The following is a 12,840-nucleotide window of genomic DNA, read 5'->3' as shown; positions in this document are numbered from 1 at the left end:
AAGCATGTGCCATCATGCCTGGTTAATTTTTTTGTATTTTTAGTAGAGACACGGTTTCATGATGTTGGCTAGGCTGGGGTCCCGACCTCAGGTTATCCGCCTGTCTCAGCCTCCCAAAGTGCTGGGATTATAGGTGTGAGCCACTACACCCAGCCTAACTTTTTTTTTTTTTTTTTTTTTTTTGAGACAGGACCTCTCTCTGTCACCCAGGCTAGAGTGCAGTGGTACAATCTCAGCTCACCACAACCTCCGCCTCTCGGGTTCAAGTGATTCTCCTGCCTCAGCCTCCTGAGTAGCTGGGACGACAGGCAACTGCCACCGCACCCAGCTAATTTTTTTGTATTTTTAGTAGAGACAGGGTTTCACCATGTTGGTTAGGCTGGTCTCGAACTCTTGACCTCAGGTGATCTGCTCGCCTTGGCCTCCCAAAGTGCTGGGATTACAGATGTAAGCCACCATGCCCAGCTTTTTATTTATTTATTTATTTTTTTTTTTCAGACGGGGTCTTACTCTGTCACCCAGGCTGGACTGCAGTGGCATAATCACAGCTCACTGCAACCTCTGCCTCCTGGGCTCAAGCAATCCTCCCACCTCAGCCTCCTGAGTAACTGGGACCACGAGCATGCACCACTGCACCCAGCTAATTTTTGTGTTTTTTGTAAAGACAGGGTTTTGTCACATAGCTCAGGCTCGTCTCAAACTCCTGAGCTCAAGCGATCCACTCGCCTTGGCCTCCCAAAGTGTTGGGATTATAGGCATGAGCCACCGAATCTGACCGTCATTAACTCTTCAATCTCCGTTTCTTTCCTTTCTCATTTCTCTTCTTCCTTCCCCCTCTGTCAGACTCACTGGACACAAGGAGGGGTCGTCTAGTTCTAATTTCAAGAGCCTTATTAGAAGTGCTTTCCAGTAAGGTAAAAGAAGAGTAATATCTTAGGAAATCTGGAGTCTTGTTCATTTTTATGCTGCTTGTTGTGTTGCCTTAGGTGATCTAATTTTTTACTAGAAAATTGAAATGAAAATATGAGAGGTCAAATGAAGGAATCATTACTCAACAGTGGCAGTGGAATAAGACCTACATGGACACATAATAGCATAATAGTTGTGCTCACATAGTTCTCTATTGCTTTTACTTTCCATTTCTTCTAAAATGCATATTGGGCTTATAAGAAAAGCTAAGATTTATTGAGGGCTGACCATATGTACCTGGCACTCTTCCCAGTCTTTTATATTCGTTAACTCATTTAACCCTAACAGCAACCCTATAAGAGACACAGTTTTCAATCCCCATTTTAAGAAAAGGAAACTGAGGCACAAAGGTTAGTTAAATAAGCTGTCCAAGGTCACACAGCTGTTAAGAGGTGGAGCTGGAATTCAAACTCTGGAGGCCTGGCCTGGTTCCAGAGTTTTATTGTTTTTAACCAATAAGCTATATAGCCTGCCTTCACAGGGGCTCCTGGTCTTAGCACACTGTCATAGTGAGGGATGAGGGGATATGTTTTGATTTTGTTAGTTTGAGCTACATCTGAATTTTGACCCATTGGGGCCCATCCAGGTTTAAGGGCCATTAGTTCAAGTCTCAGCAACTTACTATTAGGTAAGTTTCCACTTGGCTGGGCATGGATAGAATAATAAGTGAAGTTATTCCTCCTGTCAGTAACTGGAAGGGAATCTGTTGGGAGGTGATGGGTTCTGGCAAGGCAAGTGTCTTCACCCTTAGTGTCTCAAGGCCCAGGCCCAAGGAGACAGAGCAAGGGAACAAGGAAGATGTTACCCATGCTTAGACTTGCAGGCTCGTGCCTAGAGACTCAAGTAAGCCTCAGCTAAAAACAGGCAGGTGTTTCTTAGCCCTCTTCTGGTCCTGGCCTATTTCTCTCCATTTCCACTCTAACAGGAGAGAAGCTTCTTGAAGGGCAGGTGATCCAGCTCGAGGATGGGACCACCGCATACATTCACCAGGTGACGGTACAGAAAGGTGAGGGCACCCTAACACACCATGCCTTGTCGAGGGAAGCCTGACAGCCCCCACCAAGGGACCCCTCCATGGCACTGAGCACCAGGGAAAGGCAGGCATTGCTCTCGTTACAGAATCTCTCTCCTTTGAGGATGGTCAGCCTGTGCAGCTGGAAGATGGCAGCATGGCTTACATACACCGCACACCCAGAGGTAGGGTCACCATCATCACAACTAGGGGAAGGATAGGAGGCAGGACTGGAGGATGGGGTGGCAGGACGGGAGGATGGGATAGCACACAACTGGGGTGTAGACATGGGAGCTGTCGTCTCCACGGTACACACATGCTCATTTGGATTAGCAGCCTTGCCCACCTTCCCTGGTGCAGACCACAGGAGCAGCTATGTCTACCACTGGGAGGTGAGCCTTAGAGATCAGTCACATGTACTTTGATGGTGGCCTTGGCTCCAGCACAGCCACAAAGTCTTAGGGCTTTAAATAGGACCTGAGGATGTCATCCAAGACCAGGAGAAAAAACTAATATTTTAGAATGACGCTCCTAAGGTGCTGAAGAATAACAATTTATTCCTTCCGCAGGTAGTTTGTTGAGTGACTGTTGCATGCCTGGCATTGTGTTAGGTATGGAGTATACAAGAGAGAACAAAGTCAGACACGGTCCCTGCTCTCCTAGAGTCTAGAGGGGGAAATAGAAATGAAACAAGCCATCAGTGATGAACTGATCATTACAAACAGAGATCATGCTCAGGGAGGGCTTCTCTGAGGAAGTGATGCTTGAGCTGAGAGGGAAAGAATGAGGTAGACTTAGCTGGGGGAAGAGGGATGGCAGGGAGGGTTCAGTACTTCAGGCAGAAGGAATAGCATGTGCAGGCCTAGAGCTGGGAGGAAGAAAGAACAGCACATTCCAGGAACTGCTAGGAGCTAGAGCCCTGGGAGCGAAGGCAGAATAAGCAGGAGGAAACTGGAGAGAGAAAGACAAGGCTGGTGCACTCTGGGTTTGAGTGTCAGGGTGAGGATTTTGGTCTTTATCCTGAGACCAGTGGGAAGCATTTAAACTGTTTAGGCAGTTAAGTGACATGTTCTTATTTGTGTCCCGCAAAGATCCCTCTGGATGTGCTGCCTGGAGGGAACTAGAGGCGGTGAGGGGGTGAGGAGCGACTGGTCAGGAGGCTATTGTGGTCATCTAAGCCAAAATGATGATGGGCCCCTATCAGGTCCTCAAGGAGCTTGTGAGTTCCCATTTAGTGTACCATAGGAGACCTCATCCTTAGGTGAGACAGCCGCAGAAGGAGGGCCAGCAAGAGTGAATCACAAAGTGAAGGGCCATGAGAAATCGGATGCTGAAACCCTCCTTGGTATATGTATCTCTCATTAAAGCTAGAGTCCCAGCTGTATCTCTTCCCCTTGTGTGGCATCAGGGCTAACCATGTGTTCCCTGCAGAAGGCTATGACCCCAGTGCCCTGGAAGCCGTCCAGCTGGAAGATGGCTCCACTGCCTACATTCACCACCCTGTGGCTGTGCCATCGGACAGCACCATCCTGGCCGTACAGACAGAGGTGGGCTTGGAAGACCTGGCAGCAGAGGATGATGAGGGCTTCAGTGCAGACACAGTGGTGGCCCTGGAGCAGTATGCCAGCAAGGTGAGCACATAGAGCCTGACACGGTCTGTCACTCTAGACAACGGGGCCTTGCCTGCGCACTGCCTCTTGGCCCTGCCAGAACTTCACCTCTCAAGTGGACAAGGGCAGCCCTGTGCTTGGGCACCATGTGGGATATTCCCTTTGCCCCTCCACCCCAGCTCCCCCAACTCACCTGTCACACATCATTATCTAGGGCGTGCAACACAGCCTTCCTGGCCGCTGACAGCTGTTTACGCTCACTTTTGTTTACGCTGTCTCTGCAGAGGGAAAGCTGCCATAAGAAACAGTGGCATCCTTATGCTGGGGAGTTAGGCCCAGCTTCACTTTGGCTGCTGTAGTAATCCTCTGCACTAGCTGGGAAAGCCCTGCCAGTGACTTGTATTAGCTTTCTAGTCCACTGAGGTAATTGTATTTATTTCTTCTCTGTGACTCACTTAGTCATTTGGAAAATTAACCTCAGTGGGCTATAACAAGGGCATGTGCAACAGAACAGCTGGGATTCCTGGATTATGAGGCCCACACAGTAGCTCAGCTGGAAAGCAAAAGGGTCCTGGCTCTGCAAATACCAGTCAGTCCAAGTTCTTTCTGCCGAAACCATGGTCCTGCCTGTGGGGAAAAGGGTACAGAAATCTCTGAGCTTTCCAAACCAGCGTGTTCCCTTCCTGGAATGACTGCAGAGCCTCAGGCTGGATATGCCAGGGCTTCCTACACGTTCCTTCCTTCCAGCAGTTTTACCCGAAGATGGGGGAGGTTTTTTATTTATAATGAAACCAGTGTGGCTGAATGATGGAGGAAAAAAGGAAATCCTCATGTCTTTTCAAAATGAAGCACAGGCCAGGCGCAGAGGCTCACGCCTGTAATCCCAGCACTTTGGGAGGCTGAGGCAGATGGGTCGCTTGAGTCCAGGAGTCTGAGACCAGTCTGGGCAACATGGCGAAACCTCATCTCTACAAAAAAATACAAAAACAAATTAGCTGGGCATGGTGGTGCGTACCTGTGGTCCCAGCTACTGGGAAGCGGATGTGGGAGGATCAGGAGGCAGTGATTGCAATGAGCTGAGATTGTCCCACTGCACTCCAGCCTGGGCAACAGAGGGAGACCCTATCAAAAAAAAAAAAAAAAAAAAGGCACAAAACTTTACAGCAGGTTCCCTGAGGTATATTTTAGAGACCAAATTTGAGACTCGATGTTGATGTAAAGAGAAGTGGGTTTTATTTAAATCATGAGCCCTGAGATCTATGCTTGCTCTACCGCTACCTAGTCCAAACTTGGGTGAGTCCCTCCTCTCCTAGACCTCAGCTTATTCCTAATATGATGAGATGGGACCAGATGATCTCAGAGGTCACTTCCATCCCTGATGTCCCTTGATTCCCGTGATTACCCCAGGAGCTAGTGAGACATGGAATGAAATCCAAGTGCCTGTGTGAGTTAGCCCGCCAAGCAGGTCTGGCCACCTCTGACCCTACCCTCTACCCAGAAGCTGTTTAAATGTCCATGAAACTCTCAGCTGCTTGAGCCCCTGAGCTGGAGCCTAACTAGACAGACCTTGCCATGAATTTGGCATCACCCCTCTGTCCCCTGCTCACTGTGACTTGCAGAGTTCAGTTTCAGGAGCTCCTGGAAAGACCAGAGTGTGATTCTGAAGCATTCTAGAAAGAAAGACTAAGGGACAGTGCCACCAGGACCCTGCCCAGGAAAGCAGAAGAGCAGTAAGGGCTCCCTGCATCCAGAGGCTGGTGTGAGATGGGTGGCTTTAGCAATATCCCAGAAGAGGAGACAAAAGGGGAGGACTTGTCAGCTGGGTGCTGTCATTAGAGCTGACATTTCTGGTGGAAACTGCAGCACTCCCCTGGGTGCTTCTGGTCATGGCCCCCTCACTCTGGGCCCCATGTCCTATCAGATGAACCTAGGTGAGCTCATCTCCACAGCAAGCCCCCTTGTTTATGTACTTTTAAGCACTAGTTTTGTGCCAGGAGTAAGGGGACTCCTCCTATCAGAAGATGGAAGTCTTGAGAGTTGCAGGCCCCTAGGTATGTGTGCTTAGAAGGAGGGTTTCTGGTACTTGGCCCAGTTCAAGCATGGCCATTCAGACAACCTCCCTTTTCACCTTACGTAGCTGTCTATGTGATAGCCTTTCTTCAATAGCTGTCACAGCCACTATGACCTGTAGGTCTCCCTTTATCCCATCAGAGATGGATGGTGACTCCCCATGCCCACCCTGTTTCTTCTGTAGCATGCCCCAGCATCTGTTCCTTGTCTGTCTAGTTAGGTTCTTTTGCCCCAGAGGCCCCTGACAGGTTTAACCCTGCCTATTGGGTCTTAAGCAGGGCCCTGTGTCCCACCTTCTTCACTGGGGAGAATACATATAGGGATCTCAAGACTTTTCCCCCAGGTTCTTCATGACAGCCAGATTCCCCATAATGGAAAAGGGCAGCAAGTTGGAGACAGAGCATTCCGCTGTGGCTACAAGGGCTGTGGGCGTCTCTACACCACCGCTCATCACTTAAAGGTAAGGTTGCTGGCAGACAGCCGTCAGCTCTGCAGTCTTCCCTTCCAGGCTGTAATTCTACCTTTCTGCTTTGATTGGAATTGGTCGCTGCCCTCAAGTTGCTGGAGGGAAGAAATGAGGGTACACAGGAATGCCAGCACAGAGCGCTTGACACACATGAATGGTACAGGAGGGAAGAGAATCAGGGTCCTAAAGAAAACCAAAGAGCCCAGGTCATACCCTTGCTCCTCTGAATTGTGTGATTGCTTGTCCTCACAGGTGCATGAACGAGCTCATACAGGTGACCGTCCATACAGATGTGACTTCCCCAGCTGTGGAAAGGCCTTTGCCACAGGTAACCTGCCTGGTGGGCTGCTTCCAGTTGAGGGCAGAGGGTTCTAGTTCTGTTTGGGATCTCTCCGAAGGGAACCCAACACCAGGCTGCTTTCCTGGAGAAACTACCGTCAGAGTACTCTGACTTGCAGGGTGCTCTCTCTGGAGGAAACCTTGTTACGGGAGTGAAAGGCAGCATGGTTCAGGCCAGCAGAAGGAGCCTGGAGGGTTGGTGGAGAGACCTAGCCTCTTGTGTCAGCTCTGATGCCAACCAGCTGTGGATTATTGGGTGGGCCATTGCATCTCTCTGGGCTTATTTTCCCCTCTGTGAAACTAGGACCTTTAGCCATGAGTTCTCTGAGTTTCTTTTCATGCTCATGTTCTAGTATGGCTCCAACTGCCTGCCCCTGGAGAGGGAAGCAGGGCACAGTGGGCTTTTCCAGCCCCTGCCCAGGCAGGGGTGGGATAGAGGCAGACATGGGCTTCCTGAGCCAAAGGAGGTGGAGAGCCTGTGCATGAGGTGGATGGTGGAGGATGAGACCCCACTGGATGCTCACTTCACCCCCTCCCTGCCACATATGGACAGGCTATGGACTGAAGAGCCACGTTCGTACCCACACTGGTGAGAAACCATACAAGTGCCCAGAGGAGCTGTGCAGCAAGGCCTTCAAGACCTCAGGAGACCTGCAGAAGCATGTCCGTACCCACACTGGTATGCTGGGCCCTGCCCACTCCAACCCCATTCCCTGGGCAAAAGGAATTCAGCTTGCCTTTCAGACTTAGACCTGGAGCCCAGTGCCATCCCCAGCTTGCTCCGGTATGGCCCTCTTTCCCACACCCCTCCTCGCATCCCACCATTTGCATAGGTGAACGCCCGTTCCGGTGCCCTTTTGAGGGCTGTGGCCGCTCCTTCACCACGTCTAACATCCGCAAGGTACACGTGCGTACCCACACAGGCGAGAGGCCCTACACCTGCCCGGAGCCCCACTGTGGCCGTGGCTTCACCAGTGCCACCAACTATAAGAATCACGTGCGCATCCACACAGGTGGGCTAGCTGGCATGCGAGGACTACCCTCGCTCAGGCCCCAACCCCTCTACTGTAGGCTTCCCATCTAAGACATTCCCAACTCCCAGCCCAGAACCCTTCTGTGCCAGCCATTCCAGGCTGGTCTGGGGGTGGGGTATCCCCAGAACAACTCCACTTGCAGTGAGCAGTTCCTCCATTTCCAGTTAGGTCCAATCTGAAAGGTATTGCCAGTCCTCTCTGGGGTCCCTCAGCTCCCTACCACCCCTCTACACCCACCCTGAATTCTCCAACTCTGAACTCCTGAAAAGAGGCCAGGGTCAGGAATGATGGGGAAGAAGCGGAGTGAACTGTCAGCCTTCAACTCCTCACCTTATCCGCCATCCATGACTCCTGTGTATCCTCACCCTCCCCAGTGTTGTGCCCCTCATCCAGCTTTCTGTGTTGTCTCTCAGCATGTGTGTCCCCTCTTTCTCATCACAACTGATCCTTGCCTCTTGCCTCTGCTGTTCACCACTCTCAACCTCCCACCCTCAACCTTATAAGCTCCAGTGCCCCCTACCAGCCCCTTTACTAGCCCCAGCCTTGCCCTGTCCCCCATTTCCTTTCCGCCTTGTCTCTGGATTCAGTGGTTCAACACCCGTGTCCTCTCTGTGTTCCACTGGCCATCTTCCCCAACCCTGTCCATTGAGAGTCTCAGGTCTCAGTCCTTCTCCCTCCCTCTGGCTCTCCCTTCACCAACCCTCTCCCTCACCCCTGTCCCCTTAGTTTCCCCCTTGCCAGCCCCAGTTCCCACCCCCCTCACAGCCCAGTGTCCCCAGGGGAGAAGCCATACGTTTGCACGGTGCCAGGCTGCGGGAAACGCTTCACCGAGTACTCGAGCTTATATAAGCACCACGTGGTGCACACACACTGCAAGCCCTACACCTGCAGCACCTGCGGCAAGACCTACCGGCAGACCTCCACCTTGGCCATGCACAAGCGCAGTGCCCACGGCGAGCTGGAGGCCACGGAGGAGAGCGAGCAGGCCCTCTATGAGCAGCAGCAGCTTGAGGGTAAGGGGAGTGGGCAGGGGGTGAGAGTGGGGACAAGCCAGGCCTCCCCATGGCATCTGGTAGCAGGTGTCAGCCTTGGCTGTCCTCTCCCAGCCGCCTCTGCAGCCGAGGAGAGCCCGCCACCCAAACGACCCCGGATAGCTTACCTTTCGGAGGTGAAGGAAGAGGGTGATGACATCCCAGCCCAAGTGGCCATGGTGACTGAAGAAGATGGGGCCCCCCAGGTGGCTCTGATCACTCAGGATGGTGCCCAGCAGGTACAGGCCCTGGAGGGCGGGGGTGCAACACTAGCTGGCACTCTCCACTCTCTCTGGGGACTCTCGGAGCCCTGAAGTTCTGACAGCCCCACTGCCACCCAGCTTCTTGTTTCAGTTTTATAGAGCTCAGAGGCTGAGGCTGAGGGGACCACATCTTGTAGCATAGCCTCTCCTCCTCCTGTGCTTCCGGCTCAGTCTCTGGGGCTTCTGGAGCACAGTTAGTATTTTCTCTCTTTACTTGGAGGCTGACAGGTCCTGTTCATCTGAACAGGACATGGGATGTCCCTCTCAAGAGAGGCATGTTCATATAGCAGCCAGAACATGGTATGGGGTCTGAAAGCCTGGGGTCTGGTCCTACCAGTGTACTAGCCAGCTACATAACCTGACCCTTGTCAGTACCCTTGCTAGAAAGTACACCTATGCTTTCTAGAGTTGTTAGGACACAATCAGGTGGCGACCCTGAGCTGGATACAACAGGCCCCAGAAGCAAAGTGGTGATAAATAGAAGTAGTCAGTAGAATTCTTCTAGTGTGGCCTCTCTTTGCAACCTTGGACCCATTTTGTTTGCCTGTCACCCATCCCTTCCACCACTGTGACATGAAACTAATAAGCTGACCTTGTCTGGAAGAGCAGGTATATCTTCCTTAGGGACTTTCAGACAACCCTCCACTGACACTGCCAGCTCATCTTCCCCCTCCTGTTGGCAGGTCAGCCTGTCCCCGGAAGACCTGCAGGCCCTGGGGAGTGCCATCAGTATGGTCACCCAGCACGGCAGCACCACCCTCACCATCCCCAGTCATGATGCCGACCTGGCCACATCTGGCACACATACAGTCACCATGGTCAGCGCCGATGGCACCCAGACGCAGCCCGTATGACCAGGCGGTTTGCTTGGGGTTTCTTATTTTGTCATTCCTTTCCATGGGGCGGGCATTAAAGTGCAGTCTAAACTAGTCAAGTCTTCTTACCAGGACAAAGGTTCCCCACAAAAGAAGGGGTCTTCCCCACAGTTCCTGGGCCATGAGCAGCTCTTATGTCTAAAAGCAGTTGAATGAAGGTCAAGAGACACTTTCTAAATCTCAGTTCAACCCTGATTTGTTTTGCAACCTTAGGCAAGTCACTTTTCCGTGGACTTCTGTCCATTTTCAAATGAGGGGATTAAAATATCTCTGGAATTTTTTACAGCTCTGTCCTTCTGTGATTCAAAATCCCTAAATTAAATTGGGCTTTAAGTTGGGAGGAAACCCAGCCTTACTTAGCTCTGAGCCTCAGGCTAATTAATCTGACCCATACGGTTTTATCCATTCTCTTCTGGGTTGTTCCCAGCACCTTAATTGGAGGGATGTTTATTTGGATTGTGGGGAGGGAAAGTACACTGCAGGTGGAATGGAAGACCTCCTTTTGTCTTTCAGGTCACAATCATTACCTCTGGGGCTGTGGTGGCTGAGGACTCAAGTGTAGCATCTCTTTGTCATCAACAGGTGGCACTGTTGGCGACAGCCAACGGAACGCACATTGCAGTGCAGGTGAGTAGAGATCTGGGAGGAAAGGGGATCCCACGGCCAGAGAAGGCAACAAGGAATAAAGGGGAATTGGATGAGGATCTTGAAGAGAAGGGCATCTGACTCAAAAAGAGCCCATTTCAGAGGACAGATCCCTTTCCTCCTGCATCCATGCATCTGTCTCAGGCTCGCTCTTGGCTGAGACAGAATGTTGAAGCCTTTTCTGGCCTTCAGGATAACTCCGATGGCAGTCCACCTGTGGTCCAAGCCCTTCATCTCTTTGTGTCTCTGTTTCTTCATCTGGAAATTAAGGAGGCTGAAGTAGATGATCACCACGGTTCTCTTCAGCCAGTCCTTCTGTGAGCAAGCTGGTCTCTCTGACCCTGGCTATTCCAGGGCCCCCTGGCCGTGCCTAGCCTAGTAGGACTCTTCATCCGTGAACTTCATGTTTATTGGAGTCCTACTAAGTGTTCAGCGTGTGGCACTGGGTAGATGGGGGAGAGTAAAAAAAGAAGTAGGCCACATACTACTAACACTGGAGTCTAGCAGGGAGGGTCTCACTCTCTCCTTCCTTCTGCACGCCCTTCCCCACAGCTGGAGGAACAGCAGACCTTAGAGGAGGCCATCAGTGTGGCCACTGCGGCCATGCAGCAAGGGGCCGTGACCCTGGAGACAACAGTGTCGGAGAGTGGCTGCTGAGTCCAAGAGGGCTGGATCCCACACCATGCTGGAGGAAGTGCCATGCTGCATGGCCATTCTTGCCCCCAAGGGCCCAGGCTGTGGCTGACACATGGAAGGTGGCCACATAGGTCTCTGGGTTGAGAAGACAGCAAGAAAACTGCCTACCTGAAGGGAATGGGGGCCCTGCCCAAGAGGGGTGCCAGGCAGCTGGAATCAGGGGAGTGCATCATCCTCGGGAGCTGACGACAAGCCAGGCTACACCAGGGCACCCTCCTCTCAAAATCAGCAGGGTGCCCGCTGTCCTCCTAAAGAACACCCTTCTGGCCCTCAGTCTGCTGCCCTTCTCAGGTGGAGATTGGGGCTGCTATGGGGACTGGTCCTCTAGGGGAGAGCCACAGATAGCTCTTCAGCCCAGTAGCAGCGGAGCAGGCCCTGTCCTGCCCTCCCAGCAATAACCACCGCCCTGGAGGCCAGCTGAGATGCCTGGCTACTTGGCACCAGGGACTTCCTGACACCACAGTCAATTAATTCCTCAGGGGCCTGTGGCTGGAGAAAAGGTGCCCAGCCCCCGCCACTCCTCAGCTGCCCCCCAACCTCTCTATGGCAGAGAGGCAGGGAGTGGCCCTGTACATAGACTGCTGGGGATTGGGTTTGATTTGTTTTGTTTTTTTTTAATTCCATTTTGATAATTTTTTTCGTGCTCTGGGTGGTGGTGGCACATGGATGAATGAGTATTTAATAAAAGTTCCAAATTTCCACCTGGGTCCCTCCATCCTTTCAGCTATAGGCCTGGGTGGCAGGGTTGGTCAAGTCAGGCTCTCAGCCCTGTCTCCCTGGCACAAACTCCACTCAGCCTTGGTGCCAGAGTGGTGGGGCTGGCCTGCCAGGGACACAGGTGGGAAGGAAGCCCAGTATAAGATAAAGCCTTGAGGAGCTGCTGGTGGCTTCTTGCCCACAGCAGAGCAGGTGGGCTCCAGGGTAGCCAAACAGGACAAGGGTGACCGCTGCTTCCAGGCTCTGGCTGAATCTCGGGCCTCAGGTGATTGAGCTGGGGGAACTCTTTTCCTGCCTTTTCTTGTAGAACGTAGTCAGAGCCCCTCCAACCCAGCCAGCCCCAAATCACACAGTCAGCTTCTCCAAGAGGACAAAGCCCCAGGTTAGAGTGAGGCTGGGGGGCACCTTTGCCAAGGTTACTGAGATTCAAGGAGCAGAGTCTGATGCCTCTGGAGCTGAAGTCTTGGCTCTATTACCCAGCTCTGGGGGTGCCCACCTAGGTGTCTAGAACTGTGCTGTGGGATTTCAAAGCCACAATCAGACCCCACTGAAAAGTGAGTTGGTGAGATCAGATCAGCTGTGGCGGGAGGAAGGGATACAAGGGAAGGCACTTGATGGGAAGAAGCTCTGGGTTTAACTCTGCCTAGACAGGAACATTGCAGGGATTGGAGGTGCCTCTTTTCCTCTCTCTGCTGTGATGGATATGCCCCAACCCCTTCCTGCCTCCTAGGATTGGAATCCCCTCCTCTGATCCAGGCATCCTCTCCTAGGATGCCTAGGAAGCTCCCATTTACTCTTGCCACCAGCTCCTTGGGAAGAGAGGGGCAGGGGCATGCCTCCAGGCAGGAGGTATTCCCAACACCTTACTTGGAGGGATTTTTATTTGGATTGGGGGGTAGGGGGAGGTGTCTCAGAATTGGCCTGAGCAGATGTCTTCAACATCTGTGACCACCACTCCTGGTGTGGGTGTGTCCCAGTCCTTTTGGACACTGGATCTGAAGAAATGGAAGCACTAATGTGGAGGGCCCTGAATCCCAAGCCTGCTGCTGCTGGGACCCTTAAGGTTGAGGTGCACCACAAGGCTCACCCGCATGTATTTCAGAAAGTTTCCAG

General features: G+C 52.2%; 1 protein-coding gene across 9 annotated transcripts in view; it reads left to right on the top strand.

The window, feature by feature from the left end:
• The window catches only part of ZNF76 (zinc finger protein 76), a 32,713-nt gene extending 21,004 nt beyond the window's left edge, over positions 1 to 11,709 (top strand). For 2 of the 9 annotated variants that reach the window (XM_055264401.2, XM_055264402.2), the window contains exons 3-14: positions 1,895 to 1,975; positions 2,089 to 2,166; positions 3,413 to 3,612; positions 6,005 to 6,121; positions 6,380 to 6,455; positions 7,020 to 7,145; positions 7,300 to 7,479; positions 8,280 to 8,513; positions 8,607 to 8,770; positions 9,478 to 9,642; positions 10,183 to 10,296; positions 10,867 to 11,709. In XM_055264401.2, coding sequence (XP_055120376.2) covers positions 1,895 to 1,975; positions 2,089 to 2,166; positions 3,413 to 3,612; positions 6,005 to 6,121; positions 6,380 to 6,455; positions 7,020 to 7,145; positions 7,300 to 7,479; positions 8,280 to 8,513; positions 8,607 to 8,770; positions 9,478 to 9,642; positions 10,183 to 10,296; positions 10,867 to 10,971 — 1,640 coding nt within the window. In that variant the 3' untranslated portion in view covers positions 10,972 to 11,709. Of the gene's footprint in view, positions 1 to 1,894; positions 1,976 to 2,088; positions 2,167 to 3,412; positions 3,613 to 6,004; positions 6,122 to 6,379; positions 6,456 to 7,019; positions 7,146 to 7,299; positions 7,480 to 8,279; positions 8,514 to 8,606; positions 8,771 to 9,477; positions 9,656 to 10,182; positions 10,297 to 10,866 lie in introns of those variants that run through there. The other 7 variants (XM_063632162.1, XM_063632163.1, XM_055264404.2 and 4 more) reach the window with 4 other exon arrangements.
• Positions 11,710 to 12,840: the final 1,131 nt, after the last annotated feature.

This window comes from Symphalangus syndactylus, chromosome 23, assembly GCF_028878055.3.
Source record: "Symphalangus syndactylus isolate Jambi chromosome 23, NHGRI_mSymSyn1-v2.1_pri, whole genome shotgun sequence".
NCBI lineage: Eukaryota > Metazoa > Chordata > Mammalia > Primates > Hylobatidae > Symphalangus > Symphalangus syndactylus.
This window is presented reverse-complemented; position numbering and strand designations above follow the sequence as displayed.